Source organism: Bidens hawaiensis, unplaced genomic scaffold, assembly GCF_021521415.1.
Source record: "Bidens hawaiensis isolate Kalapana, Puna unplaced genomic scaffold, B.hawaiensis_p1.1 tig00002438_1, whole genome shotgun sequence".
Classification (NCBI taxonomy): domain Eukaryota; kingdom Viridiplantae; phylum Streptophyta; class Magnoliopsida; order Asterales; family Asteraceae; genus Bidens; species Bidens hawaiensis.
In genome coordinates this window covers 1,930,884-1,943,679 of record NW_027491134.1, presented here as the reverse complement: position 1 = coordinate 1,943,679, position 12,796 = coordinate 1,930,884, and the positions used below count along the sequence as shown (strand labels likewise).

The window sequence follows — 12,796 nt, the reverse complement described above, 5'->3', positions numbered from 1 at the left end:
TTACCAAAAGAATAAGAAAAATAGGTTCAATTTTTAAATCATATTACCATTATCCGTTCATATAATTTCTGTCCGTGTACTAACTACACGGGCTACTAACCTATTATAATCATTATATTGAAAGGAATCTCACTACAAAAGCGTCAAATACGAGTAATAAGCATATAAACACTGAAAAGAAGGTTTATATTGATCCACCAATCACAGGCCTTTTTATGTTTAATATTGAACCTTAAAATTTAAAAAGAGTTCGGGTTTTACCCATTAATAAAAATCAATGAATTCATCTATAATCAATAATCACAAATGCGGTTTGATCCGTAACCCATTTTGAGACAGTTTCATTGTCACATAGGATGAACACGTGGGAAACAAGAAGTTAATTGTGATAAGGGTGGTAACTGGTGAGTATAAATGCTTATACAATTTTAAATATGTACAAATAAAATAATATAAGTAGCTAAAATGTTAAAAAAGAGTTGTGACTACGTGATTAAACTTCATATAGAATTATAACGAGAAACAAACAAATAATAGAATAATACGTACTTAGCGACATTAACTTAATAATAGAATAATACGTACTTAGCGACACGTTCACCATTTCTTAATTATTATAACGAGACACAAACAAAACAATGGTGTTTCAAGAATCAATAACAAATGGACTCTATTCAAGATGATCATGAGGCCTTATTGACATGAAAATGGCAGCATACTGCCTGAGCATACGGTTGCTGCCACCGTTCTCATCCGCCGCCCGATTCACTTGCGGCCGCATCCTCGCCATGTACCGCCTCCACCCGATTTGTATGGTTACCGCCGCCCATGTCCGCCAGTTGGACGAGTGATATCTCACCGTTCGCTTCAACCTTTCATTAGCAAATTTGTACCGGAAATGTTCGGTCACGTAACGAAGATGATTCGCATCGAGCCCAAAAGCTTCGATGGGCTCCAGGCATGTAAATGTAGCCGAAGATGCCGGAAGCCGGTTTATAAATGGCTTTCGGAGGCACCAAGATAGAAGCTCGTCGCCTAAGTAGCCTCCCGGGTCGAGTATACTCGTTGCAACAACTCCTTTACTTAGGTTTTGGCTACTTTTTACACGTCCTTGGACTATAAACACCATTCTTTGAACGGGATCGCCTTCGCGTATGATCTACGATTGGAATTAGCAAACAAATGGGTAGTTTTATTAAAAGAGATAGCCCGATAAACCAAAAAGTGACCAATGGTTGATACCATTAGTGAGTGAACATGATACCTTTTCGTCCTTTGAGAATACTAGTGGTTTAACTCGGTCACATATGTTGTCGAGTATCAAGTCGTCTAAATTGTGAAAGAACGGTACCTAAGGATGATACACAGGAATTAGTAACATGAACCCAAAACGGATAATGGTAAATACTGGTAACGAGTCTGATTGAAATGTGTCATTTTTAAAATGGCCCGGATCGGGCTGAGTTGGCTCACACACATTTACTAGAAAATTTTGATTTATATATAATATTTGACTTCTTTAAGAGTAACGTAGTCCAAATTCCAGATAATTTGTTTGTAACTGAGAATAGAGTGTGTAGTTTACCATACCATTTGAATGAGGTCTAGGCATAGAGACCGCTTGATATCGCGCCTAAGGCCTTCGGGAAAGTCTTTAACCAGTTCCATCTCGTCTTCACCTCCCATTAACGCCCAATTTTGGCGTTCATAATGACGAACTCTTTGTCTAAGATGTGAAGGTAATTGTCTTCTCTTCATCCACCATTCCATATCACGACATCTTAGCTGCATTTTCCTCTTTTTCGCCATAACCGCGTGCAAGAACACCTTCATTATGGCAAAATGGTTTTATTAGTTTTGATCATATGTCAAATTGGGTTGGACCTTTTAATAATCCAAGAGAGACGGGTACGTGTTTACCTGAATATTACCAATTAATAACGTGAATAGCATCAATCCGCTTAACACGACACAAATACTAAAGATCACTTCAACCCAATGGCTTGTGGGCTCAAGATCATTTCCAAAAGTACTGAGGCTCATAAGACCCCAAAAGATGGGATATAGAAACTTGACAGCGAGCGAGTTGCTAGAAATAACTGGGAGTGCCCATCGGTATATGCCATAGCGGTACAGGCCATTTACATCCAAACATAATGGCTTTCTAACCAAACTTATGGTTGAGTTTCCAGCACAACGATTGCCAAGCACCCCCTCGGGTATCGAAAACTGGTAACAAACCTCATCGGCACAAGACAAAGCTAGATTACACACGCTTTTTCTGTTGCATTGTTTCCTTAGGCATGAAACTACCCGTTGTATCGCCAAAACATACCAACAACCACCGGCAACCTAAGACATTAGACAAAATAAAATCATAACCACTTGTAAAATGATTAAAAGAAAGGAGATGATGCATACTTACGTGAGAAGCGATAAAGTATGCGATGAGATTAAGGGCGAAACCCCACCAAATGGTACCGAAGATGTAACCGGTGACTTTTGCCATCCTTCTCATTAGCGAGATCGAGTGGTAGACTTTGGGCAGGAACTGGAAGACAAAAATGAGTAAGAGGATCGTCATGATTGCCTTTATTCGCTCTTCACGTATCAACCACGGCACTACTAACCAAAATATAACCTGAAATGTAAGTATTAGGGATGAGAAAAAAACTGAAAGCCGAGATGACTGAAGTAATTGAACCACCCGATGATGTTTATGGTTCGGTTATGGTTATATGTACGTAACTAACTGAATTAATCAAACCGAAAACCCAAAAACAAACTTTTTTAATATTTTTATTTTTATATGCTAGTAATATGTTATATGTTGGAAACTTTTGTTATAGTTTCTTAAAAATAACGTTTTGTTCCTGTTTTAGTTTATAAAAATAACATTACTGCTACTATTTTTATTTGATGTAACATATAATTTGATTCGTTATTTTTAATTAACTTGAATATTCTCCAAAGCTAGTGGTTAAAGGATATCAAATCATCTTTTTCAATAATCGGACCAGATGAACTATTATAAACAAAGCAAGCCGTCATGAAAATTTAAAACCAAAATAGGTTTGGTTTTAAACTTTTAGTACATAACTAAATCAAAACACCAATGCTAACTCCTAGAATGTTACATATAGTTATATAAAGAAGATATTGTTTTTAAATGTGAAGTAAAAAAGTTATCTTTTCTAGTAATCGAACCAAATGAACCATCGCAAATGAAGCCTATCACTTATGAAAATCTAAAAAAAAAAACCGAAATAGGTTCGGTTTTAATGCATAACCAAACAAAAATACTTACTCCTTCCTAGTATGGTACCCTTAGATAATATAAAGCAAATTTTGTTTCTAAATGTAAATTAAAAAAAGAATATATTTTTTCAATAATCGAACTAAATGAACCGTTATAAACAAAGTCAATCCGTTAAGAAAATCTAAAAACCGAAATAGGTTCGGTTTCATAACCAAATCGAAACATCAATGCTCAGCCTTAGTAAGTTATTAATATATATATTAAAAAGTAGACTTATCAGTGTGTACATTTTACTATTCAATTGTGTTAGGATTTTTTATGCATAATATACAAGCTCTCGATGCATCCTTTTAATTTATAGTACCACCGCTTATTCTACCATTCAATTTCTGTCATTTGATTGTTGTTGCTCCCAATTAGTAAAGCATGCAGTTTATCACAGGGATGAGATTGGGATAGTACCGATCCCGAAATTCGAAAATTGTTGGTACCGGTACCGGTACTGAAATGTTCGGTTTGGTACCGGTACGGTACCGATATCGGTTCGGTACCGGTACGGTACTGATATTTCGTGAAAAATTCGGGAAATACCGGTACCGTACCGATACCGAAAACTCAAAACTTTGTACCGATTCGGTACCGACGGTACCAAATAGATATCGAATTCGGGGTACGGTACCGGTACCAATCGGTACCTGTACCGAAAACGCTTATCCCTAGTTTATCACTTTATACTCTCCTGTTCACATATTACATAATTTATTTGGTTAAAATCTTTTTATGTATTTATTAACGTTTTCATAAGGTTAAAATAATTCAAGCTATTAACGTTTCATTATAAAGTTATACATTTTATAAAGAGTAATTCATACATACTTTATATTCATTTTAAGGCATATGGATTATATTTATTAAAGGAAAATTGGAAATAAATAATCTCACCTTTTGTGTATTGGCCGATAATAATCTTATCTTTAAAAATCACTAGCAACGGTCCCACCTTTTAACTACTTTTGTCTCTATGGTCCTCCGTTAAAAAATACTTAATGTCGTTATGTTTTTTCCCTAGTTTCAAACCGATGTTTTAGGGCTTTTGGTCGGAAGAACGATATAAGTCGACTGATGTAAAACTTATCTCGAAATGGTGATCCAAACGACGAAACAATGTTTTAATTCAGGTGCTTGAATTTCCAATTAACAAAAATCAAGTCATTTGAATCACCGTTTCGAGATAAGTTTTACATCAGTCGACATATCTCGTTCTTCCGATAAAAATCCATAAAATATCGATTTGAAACTAGCTAGGGTAAAACATAACGACGTTAAGTATTTTTTAACGGAGGATCAGTAAGACAAAAATAGTTAAAAGGTGGGACAATTATAAATGATTTTTAAAGGTGTAATTATTATCGGCCAATACATAAAATGTTGGATTATTTATTTCTAATTTTCCTTTATTAAATCGTTTTAGTTATTGATATTTACAATAATATTATATGTTATAATAATATTAGTAAGTGTTTTTAGAAAGGAAAATACTAATTATCCCGCTGTAATGCGCGGCCACTTTGCTAGCTTATATAAATATAGTTTTTTTTAAATGTAAAGTGAAAAAATTAAAAAAAATCAATTAAACTATTTTGTTATCTTTAAACGGAAAACACTTTTATTTCCTATCGATAACGCAAATTATTTACAGCAAGGCACACAGTGACAAGACATAATAAGAGCATTTTCAATTCATCTTCATCTATATAATTATACTAAAACAATAATCTTTCTCTCTCATTTTTAATTAAATAATACTTTTTTATACTTTTATCATTATATTTTCTCTCCTTCACTCAAAACCACTTTCAAGAAAAAGTAAACAATTATAGAGGTGAACAGTGTCGTCGTTGTCGTACTTAGTAAATCTCATCAATAGCAAAGCTATGGTAGGGTCTGAAAAAGGTAAGGGTAGGCAGCCTTACCTCTACCTCGTAGGAATAGAGAGGCTACTTCCGGTGAAAACCCCGGCTCGATAGTAGTTTTGAACAGTGTGTTTTTTCAAACTTAACTATAAACAGCAAAATTTTCTCTCTACTCCTTTCATAATCACTTTTAACCATCTTTAAAAAATATTCTTCCTGAAAGAATGGATTGGGATGCTCTAAAAAAAGTGGATTCTATGGGCACAATTTGACAAAATATATTATTAATTAACATAATAGTTGAAGTATGGATTTAAATAGATGATCACCAAAAGTCCAAAATCAACACATATATACATTTTATTGCCTTATTATTTTGAATCAGTTTTAATCTAACTACATATTGAGCATAATCACCACCCACCTCCACATCACCCAACATTCTTCTTAACACCATTACATCTCATTGTCTTCGTTTCAATCAATCACATATTTTTTTTACAATCTAATAAAGGAAAATATTAAACGTTCTCATAGTAGTCAAGAATAGAGACATCATGGAGGAATTAGATCGGGAAACATGGTATACATTTTCATTTTGAGTTCATGATGTTTGTAAGTTGGGTGTTTTCTATTACTTTTAGTGTATGTAACTCGGGAGAATAGCTACTTGCTACTCTCCCTTTTGTTAATGAAATTAGGCCGTTCAATAAAAAATAAAAGAAATCCTTTAATATATTACTTGATTTTTGGATTGATTAGTTAATATCTCATTATTTACGTGGTAGTAACGTGACAACATTATTTATTAACTAACCCTCTTTTACAACACCTAGTCTTAATAGTGGTTCCATAAATTACATTCGTTTGATAAATTACCTAATTTTAGTATCTTGATTAATTTCTAAGAGTTAAAATAGCGCACAAGCAAAAACATATTTATGTTCTAAATTAACAACAAAAGTTTTTCATTTAAAATCTCCTTCCTGAATCTTGCATTTTGAACTCACCACCTCATCTTTATATTCCTTAAACTTAAAATTATTTTATAAACTCAATATTTGTTTATTTATGTTCATTCATATTGTTAAGTTCTTATATTTGGATCCTTTAATTTCTTAGAGCATTCTTATCTAACCCCTTACTTTATGTGAGGGGTGTTTTTATAATTTAGATAGTGATTCAGGGTGTTGTGAGTGAAAAGTTTTTATATTTTAGAAAAAGTAGTGATTTTTCTGTATATTTAAAAAGCTATTGTTCATCCCCTATAATTTTTTAATAAATTTTGAGAGTGGTTGTGAGTGAATTAAAGAGAAAAGGTAATAAAAGGTATAAAAAGTATTATTTAATTGAAATGAAGAGAGAAAATATAGTGAGTTTTAATGAAATTTTTGGTTTAGAGATAGGAGATGGGATGAGAATGCTCTATGTTGACAGAAATTATTATCGTAAAACCCAATTATTGATATAATATTTGGGCATGTCTCAAGATTTTTTTTTAAGTAGTAGCTTTAATATAAAAAAATAGTTTTTAGGTACCTGACAATTGAGCAAATAGGATTTAGGTGTCCAGTCATCAGTGATGGCTGGATTGAATTTCTCTCTCCTAGTGGCAATCCACATAGGCGACTACGTGTAAATATATGGTGACTGGATCAGCCATCTGAGATGGCTAGATCCAACTTTATTCCCTTACACATCTCGTGACACCACCATTTGAGATTGCAGAATTCATTTCCAATCATGACAACCTTTCACGAGTGTATTGTTGGTGTAATATAGTTAATATGTCAATTCTCACCAATCAAACGACTATATAAACTTACTAAAGATATTTTATATACTATTTATAGTTATCCTAATATTAAAAAAAGTGTTTGTTGGAGCATGGAGTGTTATATAATTGTCGTTATATTAATTTTAACGTTATTATGTATGTATATGTTATTATATTACTTTTAATATAGATGATGTTTAACTATATACTTTTATTTAGTGTTGTATAACCAATTATAACATAATGTTGTTTATTTAATAATTTATCTGGAGAGATTTTCGACCATGTATTTAAAATCAATTGTATAACCTTCCATCTACAGCAATAACATTTTTAATAAGTTCGTTTATGTATATAAAATTTTTTTTATGGTTAATTTGAAGGGTGTGTACAAACAAAAGTTTCATAAGGTCCCACAAAATCTCTTAAGATAAACTGTTAAACAAACAACATTATAATTAATACAACGATGGTTATAGAACACTAAATAAAAGTATATAGTTAATATCATATCGTCTATATTAAAAGAAATATAATAACATATAGACATACAATAACATTATAATTAATATAACGATGTCTATAAAACACTCCATGTTACAATCAACACTTTTTTATATTATTAGGATAATTATAAATAGTGTATAAAATATATTTAGTAAGTTTACATAGTCGTTTGATTTGTGAGAATTGACATATTAATTATGTTATACCAATGGTACATTCGTGAGAGGTTGTCATGATTGGAAATGAATCCGGCTATCTCAAATGGCTGGTCTCATATGATGGTACCACATGTCAAAATAATGTGTAAGAGAACGAAACGGGATCTAGCCATCTCAGATGACTGATCCAGTCACCATACGCTTACACGTCGTCGCCTACGTAGATTGCCATTAGGAGAGATGAATTCAATCCAGCCATCTGAGATGGCTGGACACCTAAATCTCATTTGCTCTATTGTCAGATACCTAAATATTATTTTTTTTATATTAAAGCTACTAATTTAATAAAAAAATCCATGTCTCAAACGGTATAAATAGTTTATGAACTTAAGTAGCTTTTGTTTATTTCTATTTCTTTATACCTTGGACTTCTTATAGTTTGATCCTTCAATTTCTTATAGTCTTATCGTTTGATCCTTCGTTATTGTTGTAAGACCCATATTTTTAATCTAAAGGGTTTTTATATATGTCAAATCTATTAGTAGTTTATAAACTTATTAATATTTGTTTGTTTTAAGTAATTAACAAATTTATATAGTTGATTTAAGTTATAGTGTAATCATCCGTTATCGTTGTAAGGCTCATTTGATATTATACTGTCGGTATATTTCTCAAACTTAACATTTGCTATTTAAAAAGATTTATATGGTTGATTTTATTTGTTTGATCATTCAATTTCTTATATTGATCACACATTATTGTCTTAAGACAAACGTGGGTCTCGTTGTTGAGTTATATAAATTACAATCAACATATTTGTATTTACGTATCCATAGCTTATTTACTTATTAATCACACATTTTGTCTTAAGACCAAAGTAGGTCTCCTTGTGGATCATGAGTGTTATATCAAGTATAATCAACATATATTTTATTTATGCGTTAATCTATTATTATGAATATATACTATATGCTATATCAAGTATAAACATATTGTATTTATCTATCCATATTTATGAATATAAAGAGAGAATAGCGTTATTTTATAAAAACAATAAATTAAAAAACAATTAATCATGTTATTCTATTATGAATATATATACTATATGCTATATCAAGTATAAACAACATATTTTATTTATCTATCTATTCATATTTTATGAATATAAAGAGAGAATAACATTATTTTATAAAAACAATATATTAAAAAACCATTAATCATTGCCCGGGCTAGCCCAACCCTTTTGAATGCCTAAAACAAAACAAGAATTACGATGCCCTATTTAAATTTTATTGTTACAAAACAAAACCATTAACCACAAATATATTTATCCTTGCAAATAACTTAAGGGTCATTTTCGACGTTTAGCCTGTTTTGATCTATACTGTAAAACTTATTCAAGTGAAGACTTAAAGCCCAAGCTTGATTTACTTCCCTTATAGACAATCCTAATCATTGTATCTGTTTTTTTTAATGCTAACTTTACATTATAAGATTCTAATTTGTGTGGTTCTCAGTCCCTCCCACGTCAAGAAATATAACTAGTTAATCATAAGACAAAAGGTCGAGAAACTCGTATGGATGCTATATTCATTATACCCATCTCATATCTCAAATTATATATTAATAATACTTATTCTAGGAAAAATACACATCTTTACCAGGACCCATATTTGTATCCACATATTTAGGTTAAAAACTTAAAAGAAGTAACTGATTACCTGTGGGACCGGAAGTATGACAAACGCATCGTACCAGAACCCTTTCACTGACCGAACATAGTGAGCAGATATCAACCGTGGATCCCAAACAAGCTTACCACACCCAACCACAAGCGACTCACGTGACACGTAAGCCATCCGAAACTGCAACCACATGTGCACAAGGTGCACGGCGTCCACCAACGTCCGTAGCACCGCCACCACGGCCGCAAGCCCACCGTCCATGTACAGGCACGGTGCGCCACCTCGGCCGATAGATAAAGTATAAAAGAAAAGCGGGTCCACCGCCAGGGCCACCCCGCGGGCCAACAGAAAGAACCGGTTCCATCTCTGTACCCTTTTGCTCCGGGGGTCGTACACATGGCTCAGCCACCTTGACCCCTGGCGGCTACGTCGGTCTTTAAAAGACCGAGTGGGTATAATTTTGGAACCGGGTCGATCCCGGATAGGGACGAGGGATGAGCCTGCGGAGGCTTCCCATTCTGGTTGGTTGGCGTGGTCGCAGCTGGTGGAGTGGAAGGCCGGAACCCCTACTTGGGTGCAGGCGTAACATTCGGTGGTGTTCGAAATGGGACCGGAGTCGTCGAGCTCGTCCGCGCTGTCGGAAGCCGTGCTCCGACGCCGGAATATTCGAAAGAATGAAGGCATTTGTGAAGGGTAACCATGGAAGGGTGGAGATACTAGTGGTGGGGTGATAAGATTATGGGGATATATTGTGTGTGTGTGTGAATTGTTGATGAGTTTAAAACATTTGCCGACTTTTTTTTTATTTTGATATATCACTATATATATATATATCGTGACTCTTTTTTATATTTTATTATTAGTGAGTCTTATTTTATATTTGATAGTTTTTAAATGGTCACAATACCTTCCATGTTAAACATTCAAAGATTTTAATCCATATATATCTTTGTTAACTAGTCGAGTCTAATAATTCAAATTGAGTTCGAGGTCGATTGAGTCGTTTTCAAGTTTGGCTGATTTCAATTATGCAAATCTAGGTGTACACACATACAAAAAGGGTACCTAGTAAAGCTAAGACAAACTTAATCAAGCTTACACGATGTAGTAGAACTTGCTAGAAGCAGTCAGACGGTGGGATAAAGACTAGGATTAATTGGGATTACTATAGATTAATCGTAATAGAATTTATATGTATTTTTCCAACACACACACATATATATCAAATTTTATATACAAAATTTTCTAACTTTAACCAAAATAGTGATTAACCGGCGGTTAATAAGTGGGGTATCAACTAGCGACATTGGCATCTAGGCATGATAGAACCATGGGGTTAGGGCTATACTTTCTTAAAACTCTAGTTCAACTATTAAATTTAAGCCGTGTTCAAATATTATATATGTATTTAGTTTTGAGTCGTAATATATAGTTAAAAGTTTGTAACAATGATTCAAGGCGCAAAAGGCTGATCTTCAACGTTACTTTCCCCTGCCGGCCTCATCCACGATTTGCTTCAAAGTGTCTTCTTCGACCTAATCTCTCTTCTTGTCAAGCAAACAAATGTTTTTCATAATTGTCTATATGATTTTCTTTCTTAAGACGTATTCTTTCTTAATGGTTTTTCAGTTTATACCTATTGCTTCATCTAATGTCATAGTATCTATGTTCTATTAATGGAACTATTTGAATGAATCTATCTGAGACAGAATTGAGTAGTTTACCTACTAGTTGCATCATTAGATGTCATTTAATTAAGGCTTGTTGCTCTTGTGACAATAGTCATGTTATCGTAAAGGTGTCAATTGTGTCTACGTCTTTCATTTGTAGAAGTTTTACTTCTGACATCAAGGTCATTAACCTTTGCTCTATATACTTGATCTACACCAACGTGTCTCATCTTCAATGTGTCCCAAATTTGTTTTGCATTGGAGATTATCTTACATAAATCTAGTTTTTTTGTAGTGGGTTTCGAGTTTAGTGATGCCAAATTATTTAAAGCTTTAGGTTGTTCACTTGAAAAAAATACGTTTATTTACTTGGGGATATCGGTCGGCGCTCACATGGCTAGGTCTCAAGGATGGCAATTGATTATTGGCAAGTTTCATTTGGTACATTCAAAATGGAAGCCTAACACACTTTCTATTGGTGGAAGGTCACTGATTATTATTATTATTATTATTGTTATTATTATTATTATTATTATCTTTTTAACAGTCGATTGGATCACTGACGGGTCACTAACCTATCCGATCATCTTTATTTCACCCTCAGGTGGTTGAGACCGTGGATCATATTTTGGGTGAGTGCCCACCCCACACCAGAGGTGCACAAATCGGTTTTTTTGAAAAAACCGGTTCGGTTATTAACCGGACCGGTTTTTTTTATCCAGAAAAAAACCGGTTCGGTTAATAACCGGACCGGTTATTAACCGGTTTTTGTCAATGAAAACTCAAACCGGCCAAACCGGTTTGGACCGGTTTAGAAACCGGTTAGAACCGGTTATTAAACCGGTTTTTTTACAACCGGTTTTTAATAACCGGTCTAACCGGTTAACCGGTTTTTTTTTTTTTTTTTTTTTTTTTTTTTTTTTTTTTTTTTTTTTTTTTTTTGCTTTAGGGTTTAGGGTTTAGGGTTTCGTTGTTAGCATTCTTTGCTTGGAAGATTAAAAACACATAACTTTCATTTATAGCTTTTACATTAAAAATACAAACATTAAATCGTTATCGCATATTCGTAACTCAAAAATACAAACATTAAAGAATGCTTAGACACGATTACATTAACAAGTTGATGTTTGTTACTCATTTTCTTCGTTACGAATTAAGAGTGGTATACTCGAGTATGAAATAAACGACTACGAAAGAAGAGCGTTTGGAGTTGTATAATCGCGTATGAAATAAACGTTTAGAGCGTTTGGAGTTGTATAATCAAGTGTGATCTAACCAATACCCAACCTAAACTATATATAGATGTTTGTGGGGGTAAAATGGTAAAAAAACAAAAAAAAAACGGCTAAAAAACGGTCAAAAAAAAAAAAAAACGGCTATAAAGCCGTTTGGTAACGTTCGAAAACCGGTTTAACCGGTTAACCGGTTATTAAAAAACCGGTTAACCGGTTTTTTTTATAACGGTAATAAACCGGTTATTTTAAAAACCGGTTAACCGGTTTTTTAATAACCGGTTATTAAAAAAAACCGGTTATAAAAAAAACCGGTTATAAAACCGGTTTTGGCTCCAAAACGTATAACCGATACGTAAACCGGTTACGTAAACCGGTCAAACCGGTTTTTAAAAAAACCGGTTTTTAAAAAACCGGTTTCCGGTTGAACCGGCCAAACCGGTTCCGTAACCGGTTTTTTTGAACACCTCTACCCCACACGCCTGTGATCGCAAACAATGCCGGGTAGCCTAATGTCACGATCTTCTGTTCCGGGAAAAACCCGCCGCCAAGGCCTACTTCGGTAAATCGTGGTTGAAATTGAATTCGAACTTAA

The 12,796-nt window shown here is 33.5% G+C and overlaps 1 protein-coding gene across 2 annotated transcripts; it reads right to left on the bottom strand.

The window, feature by feature from the left end:
* Nucleotides 1-639: 639 nt before the first annotated feature.
* LOC143619441 (cyclic nucleotide-gated ion channel 2-like) lies at nucleotides 640-10,097 on the bottom strand. Of its 2 annotated transcripts, none has more exons than XM_077091374.1 (6): nucleotides 9,336-10,097; nucleotides 2,426-2,641; nucleotides 1,921-2,352; nucleotides 1,591-1,827; nucleotides 1,265-1,351; nucleotides 640-1,159 (listed from the first exon to the last, which is right to left on the bottom strand). In XM_077091374.1, the coding sequence occupies exons 1-6, from the start codon at nucleotides 9,981-9,983 to the stop codon at nucleotides 671-673; spliced, it is 2,109 nt and encodes a 702-aa protein (XP_076947489.1). In that variant the 5' UTR covers nucleotides 9,984-10,097; the 3' UTR covers nucleotides 640-670. The 2 variants fall into 2 exon arrangements, with proteins under 2 accessions (XP_076947489.1, XP_076947491.1); XM_077091376.1 differs by having other exon boundaries at nucleotides 2,426-2,551.
* Between the last annotated feature and the right edge of the window lie 2,699 nt (nucleotides 10,098-12,796).

Excerpts from the sequence above, each read along its gene's own strand:
- LOC143619441 (XM_077091374.1), bottom strand. The coding sequence starts at position 9,983 with ATGCCTTCATTCTTTCGAATATTCCGGCGTCGGAGCACGGCTTCCGAC. Across the intron at positions 2,353-2,425 it reads CATACTTTATCGCTTCTCAC|GTTGCCGGTGGTTGTTGGTA; the intron begins GTAAGTATGCAT and ends CTAATGTCTTAG. Across the intron at positions 1,828-1,920 it reads TATTAATTGGTAATATTCAG|GTGTTCTTGCACGCGGTTAT; the intron begins GTAAACACGTAC and ends GCCATAATGAAG.